Source organism: Salvelinus fontinalis, chromosome 32 (assembly GCF_029448725.1).
Source record: "Salvelinus fontinalis isolate EN_2023a chromosome 32, ASM2944872v1, whole genome shotgun sequence".
Taxonomy (NCBI): domain Eukaryota; kingdom Metazoa; phylum Chordata; class Actinopteri; order Salmoniformes; family Salmonidae; genus Salvelinus; species Salvelinus fontinalis.
The window spans coordinates 40,213,056-40,239,769 of record NC_074696.1 but is presented as its reverse complement, the minus strand read 5'-3'; the positions used below and the strand labels follow the sequence as shown (position 1 = coordinate 40,239,769).

The window sequence follows — 26,714 nt, the reverse complement described above, 5'->3', positions numbered from 1 at the left end:
AACTTAACAGATTTTTTTTTAACTAGTGTTAATTCGCAGTACTGAGCTAGTATTGTAACTGAGAAGTAACGTTAGTTAATGTTTCATCCCCCTTTGACAGATGAATGAATTACCTACGCTAGCTAGTAGCTACCACAGCCAGGTCAGCTCTAGCCTTTAGTTCTGTCAGATAGCGATATGAGGTGGCTATTACTACTATCTAATAGCAGTTGTTTGTATGGAAATGTTTTGTAACCTTTGTTTTGTCTCATTTCAACATTAGTAAATGAACTTGGCTAGCTTTCGCCGGTTGATGTACCGTTAGAGAGAGAGCTGTCCAAAAGTTGGCTGACGTTAGCTATTATTTTTGCCTCAATCATACTAGACCTGAATCAAACGATGAAACCATCAGCCATACGATTGAAGATTGATATTCTCACGTTTTTTCAGAGCAATGGGAGTTTGTATAAGTTTGTATAAGTCAGTACGGCAATGTGACGTTATTGATCTGTCAGTTTCCCTAGCTAATTCCCTATTTTTCACACTGACACAGTAATAAACAGCTCTAACGTTACAGGCTTCACTGTCATGGTGCACAGTAGAGGTCTGCATGGACCAATTTCTTCTCCCGCGGGAAGAAGAAAGCTTTTTTTTCTTTTCTACAGCTTTTCATACCGCACTCCGGTGGCTCTCTGTCCGACTCCCGCCCGCTACCGCTAAAACTGGGTAAACAAAACAACCGCAGTCCCGCAATGTTATTTTAGGCGCATGTGACGCAGCTCACTTGACAGCCATGGTCCCAACAATTTTGCGCCCTATAGGTAATATCAAATGCGCAAAAATAACTTAAGCCATAGTTTTAATTATCAGAGATTCTCACATGGCTCTTATATTAGGATATCTGTATTACTAGGCCAGTGGCAACCCGTAAAGCTAAACTATATACAGTTTCAGACAAGTTTGGACACACCTACACATGTCAGGGTTTTTACTTTAGTTTTACTATTTTCTACATTGTAGAATAATATTGAAGACATCAAAACTATGAATTAACACATATGGAATCACGTAGTAACCAAAAAAGCGCAATATATTTTAGATTCTTCAAAGTAGCCACCCTTTTTTGTTACCACATGATTCCATATGTGTTATTTCATCGTTTTGATGTCTTCACTATTATTCTACCATGTACAAAATAATACAAATTCTTCTCTCTGTGCAGCAAACAGTGGACAAGCCAGATGCTATATTAAGGCAGTCTGACAAACCAAAATGTATCAAGGGTTGATAGAGGCGTTTCCCGACTACACAAAACATGTCAAACAAAAATGTGAGGAAGACCTGTTAGAAGCTATTAATGATAATGAATGGATAAAAATACTGTATGTTTGAATGCCCAGTCATGTTCATATCATCTCAGTCATAAATTACTGCAGTTTAAGACCATCCATAGAACATACTATATACCGGTGTAACTGAATAACATGCACTCAGAAACGTCAGTTCTCTGCTGGAGCTGTAAAACACAAAAGGGAACATATTGTATTTGCATTTGTTATGATCTTGTGAAGTGTGGCTGAATTCTGGCAAAGAATACGTTCTTTTATCTATGCATGTCTACAGATTCTCCCTTCTCCCTGTTTTTGTTTGCTTAGAAATGTTGATACTGGAGACTTATCTGAAGAAGCTGTGTAACCTAGCATTTATAGTGGCTAAGAAATGCATTGCCATTAACTGGAAGGTTGGTTACCATCCCACAATGTCAAGTTATGTATCACTAGATTTGATTTATTACAAGACTGAGGTTATACTGGGATACTTTCATAAGGTCTGGATGCCTTGTATGGAATACAGTATGAGTAAAGAAGTCTGTATTGAAAACATGCCCACGTCAGGGGAGATACCTATTTAGGAAATCCCTAGCTGCTTGGCTGCTCAGTCCTGGCCCTGGTGGTCTGCTGTCCAGTGGGTTGTCACTCCGGCCTTGGCCTAACACACCCAAAACCAATAAGTGAATGTTTCACCAAGATCTTAAAGCTGAGTGGGGTGTGTTGTGGTGCTGCAGGGTGGTGGACCTCTCGGGACAGGACAGGGTGACCCAGCTATATTTGGTGTAAAAGTAAAAAAGAGCTCTACAATACTATTAGGCCTATAAGAGTAATTATATGGAGGATGTGTTTCTGTGTGTTTCTGTGTATGTTTAGTTTTGTTGTTCTTACCAAACCTTTCCCCTGTGAATTACAAAAATGAAAGGTGGGAACTGGGAAGGAAATTGTGTTGGGAGAGAGTTGAGTTATTGACGAGACTGGTGGGGGTCTGGCGTGCAGGCATAGAGGATGTCTCAACAAAGAGTTTTCACAAGTTGTTCATTTGTTAGGTTATTGGTTTTAGGTGCAACACAATATTTATTATTGAACTACCTTTGATCTAGTTCAGTCTTATTAATCACTTAAACTGTGGGCATTTTTGCTTACTTTTTGTTCTAGATGCCCCCCCCCCCCACACACACACACACCTTCCAAACTTCTAAAACCCTGCCCCTGAGTATTAAAATTCCCCAGAAACTCCAACCATTGTGTTTTGATAGGTCTGTCTTTGCGTGTTGGACTCTCTCTCGTACACTCTCCCATCCCTATCCCTCTTCTCTTTTCTTCATCTCTCCATCCCTCTGTCTCTCTTTTACTATCTCATTCTCCATGTCCATCGCTGTCTCTCTCCATCTCTCCCTCAATTCTCCTCTCTGTTGGCAGAGGGAAAGCAGGATGAGGCTGTAAAAGCCAACAGTGGGTGGTGAAACAAATTTTCCCCAAACACTCGCCTGGCAACACACACTCGATAACAAGCCACTTACTTTGCCTGCCCTAGTGACATGGCATTTGGGTCAGAGAGCCACTAACATTATAGGTAACTGAACTGCCCTTGTGACTTCTGGCTGAATCCTTACCTGAGATCTTGGCTATGCATGCACAGAAACGCTTACATAAATCATGTACTGATGTCAATGGGAGATTTGCTAAAAAAAAACTTGAGCCAGGTTGCCCTTGTAAATAGTAATTTGCTCTTAATTGACCTGCCTGGTTAAATACAATAAATTAAATAAAAATTCTCACCCATGGGGGATCTCATTTTCGGGTTGTGGATCTCATATTCTGATTTATGTTAGGTTTCGGCCTACACATTTGAGGTCAGACAGCCAGTTCCATTGAGGAGCCTAATCACATGGCTCAACAGGGTCAATAATAGTCTCAGTGACACAAAGCAACATGAGCTTTACCTGTGACCCTGACAGGAGGCAAGGCAACTAGATATCCAGACCGGAAAACAAAGAAGGCACACATGCAATGTGCCAACTCTGCAAAACACCCTACAGTTTGCATAGGACAAGCGCCAACATCTCAGTAGAATGCAGTCGGATAAAGCTCGAATGTATACTGTATGGCATCTTCCGAAATCGTCTGAAACCCGAACTCTTCAAAGAGTATCTTAAATAGTCCAAAAGCAACCACCCCTTTTTGTGAACTAACACTTGCACTTGACTTTTTCCCCCACTTACTAGCTGTGAATATGCTGATAGCTACTTTATTGAGGAAAAATCCTAAATGGCTAAAATGTAAATGTATTTCCCATCGAGGATGCATCTTGTGGTGTGACATTTATGTGGCATAAACGGTATATGTAAACTGTAAAAAATAAGCCAAATGGTCTGGTTGTGAAACCATTTATGGTTGTGCCAGTTTCACAGTTCTGTGGAAGAGGCTGGAAAACTGAAAGAACTCCGGTGGAGTTTTATATAACAAGTTAACACAATCACAAAGTATTTCAGCAGATCTCTTGCGTTTTTGTGTGGCTTAATTTGCGTGAAAATACACACATTTTTGTGATACTTAATTCGTCGAAAAATACACATTGTGCGACTACATTTTTGGGGGGCAAACTTTGGAAAAATATTTTGAAAGTTATTGGAGCAATGCATTTTGGGCAAAGATGTTCTACACTGCCTTTTTTTGTGTCCCACATTTATTTATGTAAAAAAACAAATGTGGGCTCCCCGAGTAGCGCAGTGATCTAAGGCACTGCATCGCAGTGCTATGTAGCTGTGCTACTAGAGATTCTGGGTTCGAGTCCAGGCTCTGTCGTAGCCGGCCGCGACCGGGAGACCCATGAGGCGGCGCACAATTGGCCCAGCGTCGTCTGGGTTAGGGGAGGGTTTGGCCGGCAGGGATGTCCTTGTTCCATCGCGCACTAGCAACTCCTGTGGCGGGCAGGGTGCAGTGCACGCTGACACGATCACCAGGTGCACGGTGTTTCCTCCAACACATTGGTGTGGCTGACTTCCGGGTTAAGTGGGCATTGTGTCAAAGCAGTGCGGCTTGGTTGGGTTGTGTTTCGGGGGATGCATGGTTCTCGACCTTCGCCTCTCCCGAGACCGTACGGGAGTTGCAGCGATGAGACAAGACTGTAACTATCAATTGGACACCACAAAATTGTGGAGAAAAAGGGGTAAAAGTACAAAATATATATATATATATATATATACACAGTTGAAGTCGGAAGTTTACATACACTTAGGTTGGAGTGATTAAAACTCGTTTTTCAACCACTCCACAAATTTCTTGTTAACCTCTTTCAGCTAGGGGGCACTATTTTTTTGAAAAATAAGGTAAACTGACTATTTCTCAGGCCCAGAAGCTAGAATATGCATATAACTGACATATTAGGATAGGAAACACTCTAAAGTTTTCAAAACTGTCAAAATATTGTCTGTGAGTATGAGAACTGATTTTGCAGGCGAAAACCTGAGGAAATCCAACCCGGGAATTGCCTTTTATTTGGAAAGGTCCCTGTTCCATTGCCTGCCCATCCTCCATTTAAAGGGGTAACAACAAAATTCATTTTCCAATGGCTTCCTCAGGCTGTGACCAGGCTTTAGACATAGTTTAAAGCTTTTATTTTGAAAAATGAGCGAGATTTATCAAAACGCGTCAGGTGTCCTTTGATTAGTTCATGCGCGCGAGAGTTGTAGCTCAACATTTTCTTTCTCTGTAGTTTTGAATAGTTTACCATCCGGTTGAAATATTATCGAATATGTTAAAAACAACCTGAGGATTGATTATGAAAAACATTTGACATGTTTCTACGAACATTACGGATACTTTTTGGAATTTTCGTCTGCCCTTCAGGACCGGCACGAGCCTGTGGTTTTCTGAACATAACGCGCAAACCAAATGGAGGTTTTTGGTTATAAAAATAATCTTTATCGAACAAAAATAACATTTATTGTGTAACTGGGAGTCTCGTGAGTGCAAACATCCGAAGATCACCAAAGGTAAGCGATTCATTTTATTGCTTTTCTGACTGTCGTGACCAAGCTAATTTGCGGCTAGCTGTTCTTACTGTTTTGTCTGTTGATTGATAAACTCACAAATGCTTGGATTGCTTTCGCTGTAAAGCATATTTTCAAAATCTGACACAATAGGTGGATTAACAACAAGCTAAGCTGTGTTTTGGTATATTTCACTTGTGATTTCATGAAAATATATATATATTTTTTTATTTGGCGCTCTGCAATTCAGCGGTTGTTTAGCGGGATCATTTTCGTAAAGGGATCCGTGCGTCAAGTAGTTAACAAACTATAGTTTTGGCAAGTCGGTTAAACATCGACTTTGTGCATGACACAAGTAATTTTTCCAACAATTGTTTACAGACATATTATTTCACTTATAATTCACTGTATCACAATTCCAGTGGGTCAGAAGTTTACACTAAGTTGACTGTGTCTTGAAACAGCTTGGAAAATTCCAGAAAATTATGTCATGGTTCTAGAAGCTTCTGATAGGCTAGTTGACATCATTTGAGTCAATTGGAGGTGTACCTGTGGATGTATTTCAAAACCTACCATCAAACTCAGTGCCTATTTGCTTGACATCATGGGAAAATCAAAAGAAATCAGCCAAGACCTCATAAAAATAATTGTAGACCTCCACAAGTCTGGTTCATCCTTGGGAGCAATTTCCAAACGCCTAAAGGTACCACGTTCATCTGTACAAACAACAGTACACAAGTATAAACACCATGGGACCATGCAGCCGTCATACCGCTTAGGAAGGAGACGCGTTCTGTCTCCTAGAGATGAACGTACTTTGGTGCGAAAATTGCAAATCAATCCCAGAACCACAGCAAAGGACCTTGTGAAGATGCTGGAGGAAACAGGTACAAAAGTATCTAAATCCACAGTAAAACGAGTCCTATATCGACATAATCTGAAAGGCCGCTAAGCAAGGAAGAAGCCACTGCTCCAAAACCATTAAAAAAACAGACTACGGTTTGAAACTGCACATGGAGATAAAGATCGTACTTTTTGGAGAAATGTCCTTGGAGAAATGTAGACCTGTTTGGCCAAAATGACCATCGTTATGTTTGGAGGAAAAAGGGGGAGGCTTGCAAGCCAAAGATCACCCTCCCAATCGTGAAGGACGGGGGAGGCAGCATCATGTTGTGGGGGTGCTTTGTTGCAGGAGGGGCTGGTGCACTTCACAAAATAGATGGCATCATGAGGCAGGACAATTATGTGGATATATTGAAGCAACATTTTAAGAAAAGAGTCAGGAAGTTAAAGCTTGGTCGCAAATGGGTCTTCCAATTGGACAATGACCCCAAGCATACTTCCAAAGTTGTAGCAAAATGGCTTAAGGACAACAAAGTTAAGGTATTGGAGTGGCCATCACAAAGCCCTGACCTCAATCCAATATTGAATTTGTGGGCAGAACTGAAAAAGCGTGTGCGAGCAAGGAGGCCTACAAATCTGACTCAATTACACCAGCTCTGTCAGAAGGAATGGGCCAAAATTCACCCAACTCATCTTGGGAAGCATGTGGAAGGCTACCCGAGACATTTGACCCAAGTTAAACAATTTAAAGGCAATGGTACCAAATACTAATTGAGTGTATGTAAACTTCTGACCCACTGGGAATGTGATGAAAGAAATAAAAGCTGAAATTAATCATTCTCTCTACTATTATTCTGACATTTTACATTCTTAAAATAAAGTGGTGATCCTAACTGACCTAAGACAGGACATCTTTACTAGGATTAAATGGCAGGAATTGTGAAAAATTGAGTTGAAATGTATTTGGCTAAGGTGTATGTAAACTTCTGACTTTATATACAAAACAATACCCCCCAAAATATAAACGTGTTAACAACCCAATATTGTTAATCAACCAAGTTGTCACTGAAATACTTATAATATAATAGTATCCTTACATTATTTTTTATTTAGATGGTTGCCAATGCTTGTTTTTGTTTAATACTTTGGGATACTGGCGCTATGTCGGTTGACAGATTGCAGTAAAAAATAGTATTTGTCTTTTTCTGCGTGGTATCAATCAATGAAGGTATTTGATCGGGGAATGGGGAAACATTTTCATGATTGTAAAATTAATTAATCGATCGATAAATGTGGGGAAACAGAAGACCTGCAAAAAAAGGACATGTTCGGTTTCAATTCCCCTGCCACACATGAGCCCTGGTTAGAGTTCCTGCTGCAGCTTTCGCTTTCCTACGCTACACTGGTGGCAGCGTTGGGATCACGTCCAGCTCACGTCTAGTTATGTGATCTAGTGGTGGGAAGCGTTCTGTTTTTCAACATTGTGTTGTGCGTAATTACCTTGATATATCTAGTGGACAATGGGTAAGCAACAATGGACGTGATGGATAGACATACTTACTACAGGTGTGAACAAGCCTTGCCTGAAGATGAATGGAAAGTGCTATGCTCTGACCAGTGATTCAGAAGAAAACCCTCTGTGACTTAACTTATGTAAATGTCTACTTACCAGTGTGGACCCAAAACAAACACGTTCTACACATTGACAAACTACCTGTTTACAGTGTTATCACAAACATGATGTTCTTCTGTTACTGAAGCTTATACATCGTATAACCTGACTATGATCCACATCAGATGGGTGTGGATCACCCATATGCCCGAGTGGATCACCAATACTTATTTTCCACCATAATTTGCAAATAAATTCATAAAAAAACCTACAATGTGATTTTCTGGATTTTTTTTCTCATTTTGTCTGACATAGTTGAAGTGTACCTATGATGAAAATTACAGGCCTCTCTCATCTTTTTAAGTGGGAGAACTTGCACAATTGGTTGCTGACTAAATACTTTTTTGCCCCACTGTATGCCCGCCTGAGTGGCGCAGCGGTCTAAGGCACTGCATCTCAGTGCAAGAGGCGTCACTGCAGTCCCTGGTTCAAATACGGGCTGCATCACATCTGGCTGTGATTGGGAGTCCCATAGGGTGGCGCACAATTGGCACAGCCAAGACAAGAGTTGGCTTTAACATGAGTACAAACAAAGTGAGTGTGTGTATGAGTGCGCAAGTGTTTGTGTGCGTGTGTGTGTATTATGGTGTGTATTATAATTTCCCATCATAAAAATGTATCCCCAATCATTATGAATGAAATTGTATAATGTACATGAAAAAGTGGATCCTTGTATTAAATGCATTATGAAGAAAATAGTGTAATGTAGGCTCCCCGAAATATGAAACACATTATCAAGAAAATCGTGTAGGCCTACTGTTGCCTAAACGAAATAAGGGCTTTCTGACTACAAGTGCACCAGCATCCCAAAGTATTAATCGAAAACCAGCATAAAAAACAGTATTTGCATTAATAAACAAAAAAACTGTGTAAAGCTAATGTTATATTAAAATTCTTTCAAGTGACAACCTGGTTGAATAACAATATTGGTTTGTCAACACGTTTGTTTAAAATAAGGCAGTGTAGAACCACATTGCAATGGGCACTCTAATAACTTTCAAAAGATTGTTCCCAAAATGTGCCCCCCAAAAAATGTATTTTACCTGTAAATTAAATCGCACAAAAATGTGTCTTTTAACACGAATTAAGCTTCACAGAAACGCACAAAAACGCACAAAATCTGCCCCAAAACTTTTTGGAGTGTGAGACTGTGTTGAATGAGTTTAGCATGCGATCCAAGCCTTGAGGACCATAGAGTGAATGATTGTGTGTGCGCTCACACATGCATGTGCATTCATGTCGTGCATGCCTGCGTGAATATGTGTGTTGGCATGAAATAACTTGCTGATCAGGACCCATCCTGAAAGCTATTGTCATCAGAGGCACACTGCAAAACATTGGCTTAACCCACTCCCCTTGTAACCACAGCAACCCTCGCCACACAAGGAGTTACTTCTTTATTTCTAGAACTTCTTATGAAGTCACCTCCCTCTTTTAGTGTCACCTGTATTCTCGTGTACTACTGTATTTATTAGAGACCTGAAAATGTGTATTATGACAGGAGAGAATGCGGATAGGAAGAGCTAGCTACATGAGAGGGGAGAACAGATATCGTACATACTGTAAACTGATCTAATGTATATGGCCATGGATCGTCACCCTAGACTCATTTCACTGCTCTCTCACACACCCGTTCGTTCAGCAAGGGCATCGGCATCACTGTGGTGGAACTCATTCAGTGAAAGGTTGAAAAAAAACGAAACGCATCTGTATTTCATAACTAATGCTCAAATGCTTAGTAGGCGTCTAAAACATTTACATCCTGCATACTTAGGCTGAATTCCATTTCCCCTCCTTCTGTATTCTTCTCCTCTCACACTGTGTTCCCACAAACCCTCGCTAAGCATTATTAAAAAAATTAATGAAGCCAATGCTGAAACGCATGTCCCAGACAAATACAATCTAATTGCAGTCCTAGTAAATGTCTCCATTTCCCTCACTCTAGACCCTGTCCCATTAGTCTTTTCCATGACTCACATCACACCCCTTTTACCATCCCCATGATCCGAGTATTCACGCAATCTCTTGCTGAAATATCCTCCCTTCTCAAACCTTCCATCTAAATCAATGCTAAAAAGAAACCCCCAGGTCAGTACTCACATAGGCGTCAGGGAAAGCCCTGTACTTGGGCACCAGGTTCTTCTCAGCCTCTGGACTGAAGTGAGATCCTCCATTGGGGGACCCTCCATGGGGCGAGCCCATGTTGAACAGTGGTGAGTTCAGGCCTTCGTTACTGAAGTTCCTCTGCAGACCCAGACCAATAGAGCCCACAGAGCCCGCGTTGCCATTGGAACTCATACCACCCAGCCCCGGGCTGAGCTTTAATGCGGACTCGTTAGCATTGGCGAAAGACCTGTGGATGTCCAGAGATGAGCTTGTGGGACTGAGAAGGCCTTCTCGGGTAGAGGTGAAGCTAGGGAGGGGAGGGGGCCTGCTCATTCGAGAGTTGGTGTCTGTGTTGTTTCCGGTTAAGGAGTCAGACATCCGGGAGGAGAAACGGTCGTAGCGGAAGTGGGTTGAAGGGTCAGTTCCTGTTCCAGTTTGGGTTCCAACTCCAGATTCAAATCCAAGTCCGCTACCAGGCCCACCAGCCATGCCCATACCAGGCCCTGAGCTCATGTGGTCCTGGTTAGGCCCTATGTCCGTTAGGGAGCCCGTACGGAACAGAGAGGGCCGCTGGCCTGGGCTATGGGCCTTGCCGTTCTCCTGTGGTTGATCAATCGATGCTGAACGATAGCTGGAGTAGAGGAGGGACCTGTCCAGGCGCGAGGGGTTTGGAGACTGGTTGCTGCTCCCTCCGTTTAGCAGGGGGGACGGCGAGTGCTCTGGGGAAGAGTCACTGCCCAAGGAGCTCTTCCTCATGACGATGCTGCTAAGAGCCGAGGCTCGGAGTGGGAGGTTGAGACCTCTACGGTTCCAATGGTGGTCTCCAGCCTGCTGCTCCTGTTGGAGCTGCTGTTGGAGCTTCATCAACTCCAGAGGGGAATGCATCTCCTTGGGGGTACTCCAGTTGAGGCCAAGGTCTGCGGGCAGGTTGTAGCGGCTGTTGGGGCCCTCCAGCAGAGACCCAGGGGGCACCTGGGGAGATTTGGTATTGGTGGGGCTGGAGCTGGGGGTGTCCTCCTCGATGGAGGGCAGGGAGGAGATGATGGAGGGGGCGGTGGTCCCACGCAGCCTCCTCTGCCTCTGGGGAAGGTTAAGGTTCATGCTCTTCAGGGTGTCCACCAGGCTCTCTATGTCGTGGTTATAGGGGGAGCCCGGGTCAGGGGTCACGGGAGAGGAAGAGGGGGAAGGATCCGAGGAGGAGGGGGAAGGGAGCAGATCCACGCGTGTGGCCTTGTACTGTCCGGAGTAGGAGTCACTGCTGCCTCTGCTGTAGTCCACGTTGTCAATGGTCTGACCCGCCGAGGAGAAGTTTGAGACTGGGAGTGATTGCAAGTCGCAGCCTGACTTTATCTTCCTTGCCATGGACTCTCCCTCCCTCCCCTCTTGCTCTACCTCTCTCTCTCTCCGTCCTGCAGGTGCAGTGGCTAGCTCCTCCTCCCACTCCTTCCTACTCCCCCTGCCTGTTCCTGCCTCTGGCTCGCTACTCTCCCGGGTCAACTGAACTTCGCTCCTGTCACTCAACCCGCGGCCGTTGCCGGGGGAACGGGGTGTCTCTGAGGAGAGGGAGGACAAGCCAGGTTCTTGGAATGGCGGCCCGTGAGAGGTGAGTGTGTACACAGAGAGGGAGGGGGAGAGGGAGGAGTAGTGTCCCTCGTATGTGGACACTCTTGACTCATCTGACTGAGAGTCAGAGCGCCAGGACTCCCCTGTGGGTTCGAAAGTAGTTTGCACCCCCTCGTACAGGTTCCTCCATTTGTATTCTGGTGCGACTTGACCTAGGTCACTTTCAGTTCTATTCGGATCATTGATAGTGCTTTCACTGTAGTCCACACTGTCTTCAGTGTGGTCTGTGGTGTCATTGTCAGTGACCAGGGAAACTTTGCGGAAGCCCTGTTTTGATTTGTCCACGCCCTTGTGGGTGGGAGAGGGTCTTAGAGTGAGGGTGGAACTGTATGACTTCATCTCGCTGTCTGACTCCAGATCAGCCACTATCTGCTGAATTTCTGAATCGGAGTCCTCAGAGTCTTCTAAAGCTGCACTGAGAACAGCTGAAGCATCCAGAGACCTAACAGACAGAATGACACATATGTTAATAATTGTCATTGACCAACCATGGAAGTGTGTTAAGGACTGTTTTTTCAAGAGGTGGTGATTATCTAGACGAGCTATGCAAATTATAGAGGTGAACTTTAGGCATGCAGTAAAAAAATGTTAACAGAAGCTAGGCTACATGCTGAGCAGTTGCATTCACTGTGGTGGGCCAATTTATATTTTCTTCCTAAAACGTAGTGAGGCACACAAAAAACGCACACAGAACTTCTATAATGTCAACAGCTCCACAGACTCTTTCAGTGCCTATAGGCCTACACACATTGCAACAATGTGGTTTAAACGGAGATTAGCTTGTGTTTGCAATGTTCCATGAAGAGTTGACGAAAGCTAAAAGGTTACTTTAAAAGTCAACAGGTTTCAAATGATACCATGCCCACCCCACTGTCGTGATACTACTGTCGATGTAACTCTGTTAAATCACGTTTGAGCTTGAATGTCACAGGTTAACTATCAGGCAATGTTGAAATGACTTCCAAATGAATCACCATTTCTCCTCACCTCCAAATGTGCAAAGAACTCCAAACAAAGTGTGACAGGTAAAGTCATCTTTGTATCCCAGTACTATTCCACATGTGTCAAATACCATTTAACAGATAATTACTGTTGTGTTCAAGCTCTTTGCGCTGGGAGAACTTTCCGGCAGTGACATTAACCAAAGTGCCCTACCTACTCTTCACGGAAGGGGTGGGTGCTTTCCAGGAGCACTGGAGAAGGTCATAAGATCAAACAATAGCAGCGGGTTGCGATTAACCTCATCACAAACCTGTTGGGCGTACGACCGGAGTTCTCTCATATGTCAAATCAAAACACACAGATATCAGACGTGTGTTCCTCATAGGTCACTGTTGCATACTTACTATGTTTGTCGGTATGACTAATAACGGTCTTTTAGCAGCACGGTATCCCTTTAATTGGATAGTCCATCTGTAGATGCTCTACACACTAGTCATTAACATTTCAACTAACTATCTACTAACCCTAACCTTAATCTTTATCCTAACCCTAAAATCAACCCTACCCTAACCCTTATTCTAACCCTAACCCTAACCTTAAAATCAACCCTACCCTAACCCTTATTCTAACCCTAACCCGAACCTTAATCTTTACCCTAACCCTAACCCTTATTCTAACCCTAACCTTAATCTTTACCCTAACCCTTATTCTAACCCTAACCCTAACCTTGATCTTTATCCTAACCCTAACCCTTATTCTAACCCTAACCTTAATCTTTACCCTAACCCTTATTCTAACCCTAACCCTAACCTTGATCTTTACCCTAACCCTAACCCTTATTCTAACCCTAACCTTAATCTTTACCCTAACCCTAACCCTTATTCTAACCCTAACCTTAATCTTTACCCTAACCCTTATTCTAACCCTAACCCTAACCTTAATCTTTACCCTAACCCTAACCCTTATTCTAACCCTAACCTTAATCTTTACCCTAACCCTTATTCTAACCCTAACCCTAACCTTGATCTTTATCCTAACCCTAAAATCAACCCTACCCTAACCCTTATTCTAACCCTAACCGTAACCTTAGCCAGCAGTCGCTTATCAACAGATAGTTTGTTGATAGTATGACCATGTACAAGAGCATCCACAGAGGGACTATCCAAATAAAGTGTGACCGACGCTTTTATCCAAAGAGACTGACAGAGACGTCAGCATTGACGGTGACACGTGTGTTCACACACTGCACTCAACTAATCAACTCCTCAACAAGCCTTTGACTTGAATCAGGTGTGCGAGTGCTAGGGCAAAAACAAGAAATGTGCACTCATTTGGGTCACCAGGACCAGGATTTAGAAGCACTGAACTAACTCACCTGATTCAGGTAGTCAAGGGCTTGATAAATAGTTGACAAGTTGAACCAGGTTTGCCAGCCTTGGAATAGTTCAAATACATGGAACGGATTAGTGTCCCAGAGGAGAGGTTAGAAAACCCCTGCTCTAACACGGGGTTTCCCAAACTCTGTCCTGGGACTCCCCCAGATGCACATTCAGTTTTTTTTTACGAACTAGCACTACACAGCTGATTCAAATATCCAACTCATCATCAAGCTTTGATGATTTGAATCAGCCGTGTAGGGCTAGAACAAAAACCAAAACATGCACTCTTGGGGGACCCCAGGACCGAGTTTGGGGAACCCTGCTCTGACCCACTGAACCATTAGAACCACTGACCACGTTTACATGTACACAGTATTCTGGAAAGTAGCTCAAATCCCGCTCAAGTTCTTATTCGGAATAAGCTGTTTACATGCACCTTTGATATCCTGCTCATGAGTATCCCTGTGTCCATGAATAAACAGAATATTCCTCATTAAGTATATGGGTTAAATGGAATAGTAACTTTTACATTTACATTTAAGTCATTTTGCAGACGCTCTTATCCAGAGCGACTTACAAATTGGAAAGTTCATACATATTCATCCTGGTCCCCCCGTGGGAATTGAACCCACAACCCTGGCGTTGCAAGCGCCATGCTCTACCAACTGAGCCACACGGGACACGGGTAACTGAAATATGGACACTGACTGCAGGCCTATAACCTTTCACATGTAGATTAATATAATATGAAATCCTGCAGAATTATGCATTTTTTGCAGTGATATTATACAATATATGTTAATTTTGTCTAGGGAATAGGAGTGGAGAAATATGATTTCTTTCTTTCGGCATCTCTTAAAACCTCTACGGGATCGGCGTCTCTAAACCTTGACGGTTGTTGCTAACGTGTGCTAATGTGACTACAATAACGTTGTCAGTAACATCCAACAATCCAGGACATAGACATGTCTTATATGAGCAGAAAGCTTAAATTCTTGATAATCTAACTGCACTGTCCAATTTACAGTAGCTATTACAGTGAAAAAATACAATGCTATTGTTTGAGGAGAGTGCACAACAACAAAGCGCTTTTATCATGGCACTTGGTTTGATACATTCACCTCTGAAGGTAAATAATGTACTTACATTCAGTAATCTTGCTCCGATTTGTCATCCTGAGGGTCCCAGAGATAAAAATGTAGCATAGTTTTGTTTGATAAAATTAATTGTTATATTCAAATGTAGGAACTGGGTTCTAAAGTTTGAATCCCTGCTGTTTCTGGCAGTACCCAAGTAATCATCAATTCCGAGCACAGTTGCACGTGACCGGATCGCCAATAGTAAATTATAGTAAATTACAGTAGGCTAAATTATTATGGTGGATTGAACTGCGCAGGTAGCCAACTTTTTGAAGTGATTTGTTTGACAATCAGATGAAAACATCATCACACAACACCCAGGATATGCGAAACTGAGCCTGAGCACACCGCAAAAACAACAGTAAACGGGATAAGATGTTTACATGACACAGTATCGTCTTAGATCAGCATAGCCCAGGCATCATATACTGGTTTCTCATTAACGGGATACAAGCTTTTACAGTTATTGTAAACGGGATATGATGTTTATATGCGTCAACTCAAAAATAAAATACTTGAGTATCCCAAATAATAACGACACATTGGTGTGCATGTAAACACGGTCACTGACTCAAGATTAGATGACGCAGAAGCCTTTTCATCTAGCGGTCAACAAAAAGTAGTTGGTCTGTTCAAACATGCAGGGTCTCTCTCCAGGGACAGTTACAACTAGACAGATTCATCATAAAGTGCACAATATGCAAACTACTAGAGCCCTCAAACTCAACACTGGACCTCGAAGCCAGTTTCATTTTTCCCATTGTCCCCTTCGAATCAGGGACTGATTTAGAACTGGGACAGACACCAGATGTGTGCAATTCATTATCAGGTAGAACAGAAAACCAGCAGGCTTTGGACTTTGTAGGGTAAGAGTTGAATACTCCCGTACAAGAGAGACAAGTGGAGTGACAACACAGACGTAAGCATCCAATCTAAACTCAAAAAAAAGAAACGGCCCTTTTTCAGGACCCTTTCAAAGATAACTCGTAAAACTTAAAATAACTTCACAGATCTTCATTGTAAAGGGTTTAAACACTGTTTCCCATGCTTGTTCAATGAACCATGAACAATTAATGAACATGCACCTGTGTAACGGTAATTAAGACACTAACAGCTTACAGACGGTAGGCAATTAAGGTCACAGTTATGAAAACTTAGGACAGTTAAGAGGCTTTTCTACTGACTCTGAAAAACACCAAAAGAAAGATGCCCAGGGTCCCTGCTCATCTGCAAAAACGTGCCTTAGGCATGCTGCAAGGAGGCATGAGGACTGCAGATGTGGCCAGGGCAATAAATTGCAATGTCCGTACTGTGAGACGCCTAAGACAGCGCTACAGGGAGACAGGACGGACAGCTGATCGTCCTCGCAGTGGCAGACCATGTGTAATAACACCTGTACAGGATCGGTACATCCGAACATCACACCTGCGGGACAGGTACAGGATGGCAACAACAACTGCCCAAGTTCCACCAGGAATGCACAATCCCTCCATCAGTACTCAGACTGTCTGCAATAGGCTGAGAGAGGCTGGACTGAGGGCTTGTAGGCCTGTTGTAGGCAGGTCCTCACCAGACATCACCGGCAACAACGTCGCCTATGGGCACAAACCCACCATTACTGGACCAGACAAGACTGGTAAAAAGTGCTCTTCACTGATGAGTTGTGGTTCTGTCTCACCAGGGGTGATGGTCGGATTCGTGTTTATCGTCGAAGTAATGAGCGTTACCCCAAGGCCTGTACTCTGGAGCAGAATCAATTTGGAGGTGGCGGGTCCGTCACAGTCTGGGGCGGTGTGTCACAGCATCATCGGACTGAGCTTGTTGTCATTGCAGGCAATCTCAATGCTGTGCCTTACAGGGAAGATATCCTCGTCCCTCATGCGGTACCCTTCCTGCAGGCTCATCCTGACATGACCCTCCAGCATGACAATGCCACCTGCCATACTGCTCGTGATTTCCTGCAAGACAGGAATGTCAGTCTTCTGCCATGGCCAGCGAAGAGCCTGGATCTCAATCCCATTGAGCACATCTGGGACCTGTTGGATCGGAGGGTGATGGCTAGGGCCATTCCCCCCAGAAATGTCCAGGAACTTGCAGGTGCCTTGGTGGAAGAGTGGGGTAACATATCACAACAAGAACTGGCAAATCTGGTGCAGTCCATGAGGAGGAGATGCACTGCAGTACTTAATGCAGCTGGTGGCCACACCAGATACTGACTGTTACTTTTGATTTTGACCCCCCATTTGTTCAGGGACACATTATTCCATTTCTGTTAGTCACATGTCTGTGGAACTTGTTCAGTTTATGTCTCAGTTGTTGAATCTTGTGTAAATATTTGTATGAACATATGTTAAGTTTGCTGAAAATAAACGTAGTTGACAGTGAGAGGACGCTCCTCTTTTTGCTGAGTTTATGTTTTACAGACTAAACAGCAGTCCTTTTGTGAACCGACAACCAATGTTTACCTACAGTAAATGGAGTTCATCTATCCTCACAACTCCTTCATTTCATACTACCACTTCGGAAAAATTTGACAGCACATCACCACAACAATGCCATTCTGTAGCAGTGTTTTTCCCCCTAAACTATTTCCAACTTCTCTCTGGTGTGTGTCTTGGTAGCCTGCTATGCTACTTCTCCATCCCTCCGTTTCAGCAGTTAACTCAGCTCATCACCACACCTGCACCCCGGGGAAGACAGAAGGGCTAAATAGCTACCACATACCACTGCACCTCCCTGCTGGAACATGAAGTTGTATAGAGCGACTGCCCCTAAAAAGCAACTTCTAGTTTTTTTTTTTTTAAATGGCTGATGTGGCATCGAACGGAGTCCAATGTTTACTCTAGTGTCAAAATTGACTACAAAATGTAAATAGGATTATTTTGGTCATGAAGTCAGTCTTGTCCAAAACTAAGATTTGCAATATAGAAAAAAATGGAATGTCATGGAATGAAGGGTACCATAACAGTTTTCCGTGGGTTGGGTTTATTTGAATCCTGCCCACAGCTGGCAGCAACCAAGTAATCAATTCTGAGCGCAGCTGCATGAGACCCGATCGTAATGCCCATGGTCAATTTGGTTTGACATTCAATATCCCTATGGGGATGGTTAGGGACCATCAGTAAATTACACAACATACATGGGACTATATTTTAAAAGGTCAATCGCTCCACATTACAATGAAGTAACTCCAAACCAACTATAACACAGGTGTCAAACTCATTCCACGGAGGGCCGAGTGTCTGCGGGTTTTCGCTCCACCCTTGTACTTGATTGATGAATTAACATCACTAATTAGTTAGGAACTCCCCACACCTGGTTGTCTAGGGCTTTATTGAAAGGAAAGACCAAAAACCTGCAGACACAAGGCCCTCCGTGGAATGAGTTTGACACCCCTGAACTATAAGTTGTATAAATTAATATACAAATATTGAAAGCAAATAATGAGATGTGCAACATGAAAATATTGTCCCATTTACATTGCGTAATTTATTGACGGTCCCTAACTATCCCCAGAGATAGGCTATCCAAAGTCAAACCAACTTTGCCACAGTCGCACACCACCCGGCTGAAGCTAATGTATGAAATCACCTGAGAACACACACAAGTGACACCCACATCAAACCACACCCCGAAATCAACTCACGTTTGAATTCAATCACGGCTGCTAGCATTTCTTATTGAACCAAATCTAAAACGAGGCCAAATTAGGAAGGCCCTATAAACGTCAGACCAACACAAACTCACAATCATCTGCTTCAACATGAAAAATTGGAAATTCACGCATATGCAGACACACCTGTGCTGGCGGCGAGGTGCCAGGAAAATAATTTGTCCCTCAACGATAAAAAAAGGAAGGATCTTATTGTGGACTACAGGAGACAGGAGAGGGAGCACATCCCATCCTCTTCGAAGGGGGCCACAGTGGAGGGGTCAAAAGCTTCAAGTTCCTCGGCCTGCACATCACTGAGGACCTAAAATGGTCTCACCTAACTGACATTGTGGTGAATAAGGTGCAATAGCGCCTTTACAACCTCAGATGGCTAGAAATCTATTTGTCATTGGCCCCTAAAACCCTCACGGACTTCTACAGATGCACTATTGAGAGCCTTCTGTCGGGTTATGTCACTGCTTGGTACGGCAACTGCTCCAGTCCTCAACCGCATGACTCTCCAGAGGGTGACGAGGACAGCCCAACGCATCAGAGGCCACGCTGCCTGCCCTCCAGGACATGTACAGCAGCCGGTGTCAAAAGAGGGCCAAGAAGATCATTAATGACCTGAGTCACCCGAGCCACGGACTGTTCACTCTGCTCCTGTCCGACAGACGTAGACAGTCCAGGTGCATCAGAGCTAAGACCAAGAGACTAAAAAACAGCTTCTATCACCAGGCCATAAGACTGTTGAACCATTCTCGATTTTTTTTATTTTTTTTTATTTTTTACATTTGACTGCATTATTAGGAGTTAGTAACAGAAGCATTTTGCTGCACTGCTATAACACTTGCTAAGCTGTGTACACAACCAATAAACTGATTTGATTTTGATCATGTTCCAATCGCAAATTTGGGGACCATTCTTTATTTTTTACTTGTTTTTCCTCTATGCTGTCTGAAGGGTAAGGCGGAGGAGGGCTTTGCAGTCTAAAGAAGACAACGAACACCCACACACTCTTCGCATGTTCTTACATTTGAATAGCAGTGCATCAATCACAAAGAGATTTTCTCAGGCTTAACTACTGAAATTCAGCAGCATTCCAACAGCGAAATGTTCTGCAGGTATTTCTTTTCCTACGGCAGTATTTGTACCCTGGCAGCACCTGTGGATGTTTTTGTTGTTGTTCAATGTACTACAGTATATTCGAATTGGGGCCTGCCTGTGTGCCTCCACATTCCACACAGGTCTCTCCATTCTCACAGCTCCATTCGCCAGCGCTGGGAACTCATCTGGTTGGTACCATGTGTACATCTGATACCAGGTGTACCAGGTTTACACGCAGAGAGCCAGCGCAACTTTAGATGTGACCTGACAGGCTGACGGCTTCAGAGGACAGAGCAACACCATCCACTGAGTTCATTAGGTTCTTAGTCATGTCGACATGTGAAACGACCACCACTGTAGCTCGACATACCGGGATCAGGGTGTATAGTTCCCGTAAGATCATTCATTTCGCTGGCACTACAGATATTCTAGATCTGTAGATCTCCAGTTATTAAAGATGCTCCAATACGTTGGCGACTAACAAAGTATTCTTAAAACCTCCCGCTTTGGCCTGGATGTGTCAATATTCATGTGTGAACTACACAATCTATGAGCGGATCTACTGTCTTACCTCATTTAGCCACGACATCCCTAGTTTGAAAGCAACTGTTTTGAATATGATAGAACATTTAAGTAGGTTCGGTAAAGAAAGAATGGAGGGCACCAACGACAGCAGCAGATGATGACATCAGGAAACATTTGACCCTTCCCATCCAGGGCGGCCTCCGAGTTATTACCATACATGTCATCATCGTCACCTGCTGAGGAGGGCGGAAGGAGAGATAAAGACTGATTTACACATTTTAAAACCCTCTTAACGTAAGGGGCACCTGTTGTGTTGAATGTTTTCATTCCTGTTGTCATTCTATGCAGTGCTGTCATTCCTTGGTCTTTGTGAGTGACGGAAACAGAGTTGACGGTAACAGAGAGGACGGAAATGGAATGGACAACCTGCAGGTAAACACTGAAAGCGGTGTCAAGAGTTACCTCCAGTTTCCACCCCACCCACAAGACGATAGCCATGTAATATTCTGCCTCAGGACAGATAACGGCTATTCCGTAGTTTAGCTTTCACCTAGCATTAACATGCCTGTCCATCAGAGCTCCCATCTCATAAAAGAGGAGGTGGAGGTTTGATCTAATCGGCAGATTATGACAGGACTTCCTAGTTCATACCCTTTTTGTGCCCTGTGTGACTTTCTAGAAACTGCCCACATTCACACAACCTGATTCTTTCTACTTCCCCCCTTTACATATAGAGATATCTCTAAGTGATATTGTAACAACTAAACGGACCGCTGATTTTACTATATGTATTTGCCGCCATCTTGTGGGGAAGCAGGAAACAACAGCTGCTATTGGGAAAGAAAAATAACATATGGAGACACTCTACAGCACAGGTGTCAAACTCATTCCACGGGGGGCCGAGTGTCTGCGGGTTTTCGCTCCTCCCTTGTACTTGATGGATGAATTAACATCACTAATTAGTTAGGAACTCCCCACACCTGGTTGTCTAGGGCTTTATTGAAAGGAAAAACCAAAAACCTGCAGACACTAGGCCCTCCGTGGAATGAGTTTGACACCCCTGCTCTACAGTCTGTTTTCATGGTTTCGGATTAACTGAAAACAGTGTGGCTTGGCTATTTAAACTTTACTGTGTGGGTCCACTGGGTTCTTTACTGTGTTCCATGAAAAAGGACTAGGTCCAAGATTCCCATGATCAGATAGCACATGGCATGCAAAAGGCCTGTCGACCAGGAAAAAACAATGTAAGGCTGTGCCTGCGTTCTACGAGAAACAATTTACATAGTGTACACTATCTTAAAGAATGAAAGCCATAGGCTACACAAAGAGTGTCGCGTGCGCACACACAAACACGCACGCCCAGCCATTCATGTTCAGGTGTCGACAACAGGCGCACCACAGTACGTGCCGATGAAACGTTACGCCACAAGTGTTCCCATAGGCAAACGCCTATTATCCATTAACAGGTGTATCTCGGGTCTACCATCTAACACAAACAAGCCACTGGACTAGAAGTCAAAGTTCTTTTACTATGACTCCTTACAGCCCATCCCAATGAGAGGGTGTACAGAGGACCACAAGTCCGTGGGTGGATGGGGGAGGCCAATCACCACTTCTAGTCTGGCTTGGAGACTTTCACGTGATGTGTTCCACCAAGGAAACGGAACTATTCCACAACGACAAAAAGGATGCCGTCGCAATGAAGAAATGTCTACAAATAATATTAAAAGGTGACAGAAACAAAATGCCTGGGTGAATGCAGAATGAATTCCACTCTACCGGTGAATATTCTAGTTGTATCGCCTGAGGATTTACAACGCAACGTGTCTAGTTCAGATGGCTGTTACGCAGATCCACATGTCATGTATCAGGACCGTGAAGTAGACCGTCTGTACTGTACATAGTAGAGGGGACGTGCTATTGAAATCCAATTCATAATTCTAGCTAATTACCCTCAATCACAACATTATGAGCTAATAACAGTCTTTGCATGTCCAAAAAACAACATCCCAGACACATTGCATGGAGAACGGACATCAACCATTTCCCCCTCCAGTCCACCTACTCCCATACCATACTCATGCAATTTACTGTGCAGCACACACAGAGCAATTAGCTATAGCCCTATTGTTGTTGAGTCCCCCACATTCTCTCTCACTCACAGACACACTTGTGCAATCTGCGCACACACTCACTCATTTACCATAGAAAGACCACATGAAACTTGATCACCTCCACTTCAAAACACACACATCAAGAAAAGTAGGAAATCAGAGTAAGGATAGCAGATGAAATTTCATCCCTTACCCTTCGGGCTGGCTGAGGAATTTGACTCTGTTCCTCAGTGAGTGGAGGAGTGTGTCTGCAGTGACTGATAGCTTCCCTCCCACCTGCTCTGGCTCTGCACCGGGTCTCTCTGTGTCCTCAGTGGCAAGACCGTTGGCTCTCTTTCGAAGTCTGTCGAGGACTGTGTCTCGTGTGACTGGAGGATTCACTGCCACCTGCTCTGGCACTGGCTCTGAACTGGATCTGTCTGTTCCCTGCGTGACAATGCTGTCTATCCACTCAGTACCGAGTGTCCCTTTATGTTCTATCTTTCCAGTGTGTGTTTTGGACTCTGTGTCTGTCGCTGTCTCTTCTCTGTCAAGTGTGAATGTGTTCTCGCCATGTGTGCTCGTGGTGTTTATTGTTGCTTTTTGCTCAGAGAAAGAGGATGTGTCCTCGGTAGTACGAGTGACTAGGTCCACTTTCTCTACTGTGTGTGTGTCTGAAACGCTCCCCTCTCGGTCTGTGGTGTGTGCGAGTGTGTTATGTGTTGCGAGTGTGTCCTGTCTCTCTCTGTTGTCGGTGGCAGCGTGTTTATTCTCGGCGCTGTGAGACTCCTGTGGCTCTTCGTGGCCTGGGGTCTGTCTGAGTGTATGTGTATCAGCGCGGGCCTCTGTTACCAGGTAAGCGTGTGTAACTGCACTCCGGTTACTCCCTGACCCCTCCTCCTCTCCATGCTGCTCTGTGATGGAAGGCGGGGCGGGCGACTCACATTCCATGAGTGTGTGCACCTGCTGAACAGGTAGGGCTGGTTCCACCCCATCCTCCCACTCTTCTTTCACCAGTGACGAGACTTCTCTCGCTCCTCTCTCCTCCACCAGCACCAGCCTCTCTGCATCACTGTCTTCTGGGGACTCAATGTGTCTCTTCTCCTCTCGGTGGACTTCATTCTCTTGACCTCTATCCTTTGTTTCTAACATTACTTCCGTTACTTTCTGTGATCCCAAACTCCATCCCACTTCAACGGTTCCATTACCATTCCTCCATTGTTGGCCCCTTCCTTTCATTTCCTCTGATTTTACTTCTTCAACTCCACTCTCTTCCATGTAATCCTCCAGGATGCTGTAATGGACCGCTGGTATAGCGACTTCCATGGCATTGCTGTTCTCTGGTATGATCACATGCTGTGAGCTTGCCTTGTTAACTTCTGCATCACAGGGCATATGTTCCTTAATCTGTCTATTAGAATCTATGCTGTTGGCCTCTTCCATAATCTCCACCTCTGCTTCTTGAACTTTCTCAGTAACCATGGTGAACATATCATTCGATATTTCCCTGACAAGGTCTACATCATAGGACATAATATTCTCCTCAATCTGTCCCTTTTCCTCTTCCATAATCTGTACTTCTGCTTCTTGACCTGTCTCAGTAGCCATTGTTTCTGCTATTGTTGAGGAGACGGACGCACCAATGGAGATGGCGGTTTCACGAGTACTGGAATTCTTAGTGCTTGGATGGCTAGCGCTAAGAATGTCAGAAACGAGGGTGGCATTGTCTGAGAGAATGTGATCAGAGTTATCAATGTTCATGTCAGAATGATGAAGGACGGGATCTGTGTTTTCAGTGTCCTCCGTATCAAGGTAAACTGGAAGAGCTGAGGTCAAAGGCTCCGACTGATCAACACGGTTTGGTCGAGTGTTGCAATCTGGTCGGAGCAGATCAGAATCAGTGTCCGTAACATAGACTGGTTTATCAAGGACGGGGTCAAAAATGGTGGACACTTGGTCAGAAGGAAAACTTTCAGGGAAAATAAAGTCATGGAGAGATTCATATTTGTCACTAGAGCCAGTATCAGGGACAGCGACATCAGTATTTGGGAGAGGTGAGTCTGAGGTGGCAAGCTCAGGCTCTAAGTCATCCATTTCCATTGGCTCAGTTGTGGGGAGTGTAGGCTCAAAGCACAGAGAAGCAAAAGCCTCAGGCTCAGTGAGGGAGATATCTGTGCTAGGGTGGGCAGTGTCTATTTGAGGAACAGAGTGAAGCTCGTTTTCAAAAGAAGTGTCTATATTAGTAGGTGTGCATCGAGTGTCCATCGTGACGTCCGATGTCACAACGCCAGAAGTGTAACTACTGGTAGCAGATGCGGTGTGGCCAGACATGTGATGTGAGGGAAACATTCCAGGGAAAAGAGAGTCGGAAAGATCTCCGAATACTGGTTGAGAGTCCTTATCAGTAACAGTGAGGTTAGTATTAGGGGAAGCAGTGGTGTCTGTGGCAGACTGTAACGGAGTTGATTGGGTGGGGTCACCGGCACTAGCTTCAGTGTGATCAATGGCAGTTTCAGACTCCTGTTTAACTGATTCAGGTAAAATGGGACTTGGTGAGTCAAAGGGGTTATCCAAGGACAGGTGTGGGTTAGTTACATCATTTATTATGGGTAGGTTGGTGTCAAGGCATCCCTCGGTAGAGTCATTGTCTGATGTGGCAGATTCTTGCTCCGAGGTGAAACTTTGCGGAAAGAGTGAGTCACACAGAGTTCCAAATACCTCCGTGTTGGCAGAGAAAGTGTCAGTGTTGGGGACAGTGTTGTCACTGTTGGTAATGAAGTTGACAGTGTTTGCAATGGAGGCTCGCATTTCAGGTGTAGATTTGTCCATGCTTGGAACGGGGATGACCATTTCAGCGAGAGAGGGGCCAGGATCAGCAATAGCGGTGCTGATCGCTTCAGAGGTGATGGAGGTGACAGTTTCAGGCATAGGCCTAGATGTATCAGCGGTGGAGACAGAGGCGTCATTGATGGAGTCGGCGTCCATGTCAGTAACAGGGTTGACAGTGATAAGAGCAGAGGTGACGGTGATGAGAATAGGTGTCTCAGTGTTGTCAGCCAAAGTATCAGGGTTGAGAGGAAATGTCTCGGTTTTAACTTCAGGGACAGTTGTGTCTGTTTCAGTAATAGTGGCTTCTATATTGGGGTCCAAGGCAATGGGAGAGGGATCTGTATTAGGGGTAACAGTGCTGATATTTTCAACAACAACAGGTTGGCCAATGGAGAGGGTAACATAAGAGGCCTCAGCTTTGCTAAGTGAGAGTTCAGCAACAGGAAAGATGGGATCAGAAATGACACTATTCACAGGGTCAGCGCTGGGTAAGGGGGAGAGGGAAATTTCACCACTCTGGTTTGAGGTGTAAACTCTAGTAGGAGGAGAGCTAAAGGGGGAATAGGATGTAGGTGGGCTCAATGGGATGCAGGGGGGTGGGCTAGATGGATAGGACGGTAGAGGTGGGTTAGGTGGAGGACTTGGGTTAAAGCTATCAACATCCATAAGAGAAGCTGTGTCCGTATGGTCTGCTGAGGCATTAGGGTTGTCACACTGAACATCCGGGCTCTCCTCTTCCTGTGAGGTCTCGTTCCACTCCATCTCAGGCATAGCTAAAGGAACTGTTCTTGTAGCCCGGCCCACTTCAAGAGGAATAATGTTATCCATCTGGGAATTTGGTTGGTTGGTGGCAGTCTTAGGACTGTCCATCGGTGGCTCCTGGGCCTGCGATTTCTTGGGGACAGTGGGAGGAGGATAAGAGGTGACCAGTGTCTTAGTGTTGAGGTCAGGCTGAGACACAGCGAACCTTACCCTCTTGTTCAGAGTGCCGCCTTGGCCGATGTCCCAGAGGCTGAGGTTCAGAGGCTCCTCCTCCTCTTGCCCTTTGACCTCTGGCTCGGGGCTGTGGAGGACCACGATGCTCTGGGAGAGATCCCCGTCACTCTTCTTCTTCCTCCTCTTCAAGCCAAAGGTGAACGTGCCGAACCTCTTGGGCTTGGCACGGAGATCCATCTCTGAGTAGCTGAGGTCCTTGGCCTGTTTGCGAGCGATAGACGGAAAGGCAGAGGGAGGTATAGTGAGTGAGAGAGGGGGAGGGGGGGTAATGTGCTAAAAGAGAGATTGGGGAGAGAAATGAGAGAGAGCATTATTTCTTAGCTTTGAAATGAACATTTCATACTCTACCAACTTTTTTTAGAGAGCCAATAATCTCACTGCATCATTCACATAATGCAATAAAATGCAAATGAATTACTTAAAAATCAGACAATGTGATTTTCTGGATTTTAGTTTTAGATTCTGTCTCTCACAGTTGAAGTGTACCTATGATAAAAAATTACAGA

At 44.3% G+C, this 26,714-nt stretch overlaps 1 protein-coding gene across 1 annotated transcript in view; it reads right to left on the bottom strand.

Annotated features, from left to right (window-relative positions):
* LOC129831338 (uncharacterized) overlaps positions 1–26,468 on the bottom strand; it is a 54,626-nt gene extending 28,158 nt beyond the window's left edge. The window contains exons 1-2 of the mRNA XM_055894663.1: positions 22,598–26,468; positions 9,918–11,988 (exon numbers count right to left, since the gene is read on the bottom strand). Coding sequence (XP_055750638.1) covers positions 9,918–11,988; positions 22,598–26,385 — 5,859 coding nt within the window. The 5' untranslated portion in view covers positions 26,386–26,468. The remainder of the gene's footprint in view (positions 1–9,917; positions 11,989–22,597) is intronic.
* Positions 26,469–26,714: the final 246 nt, after the last annotated feature.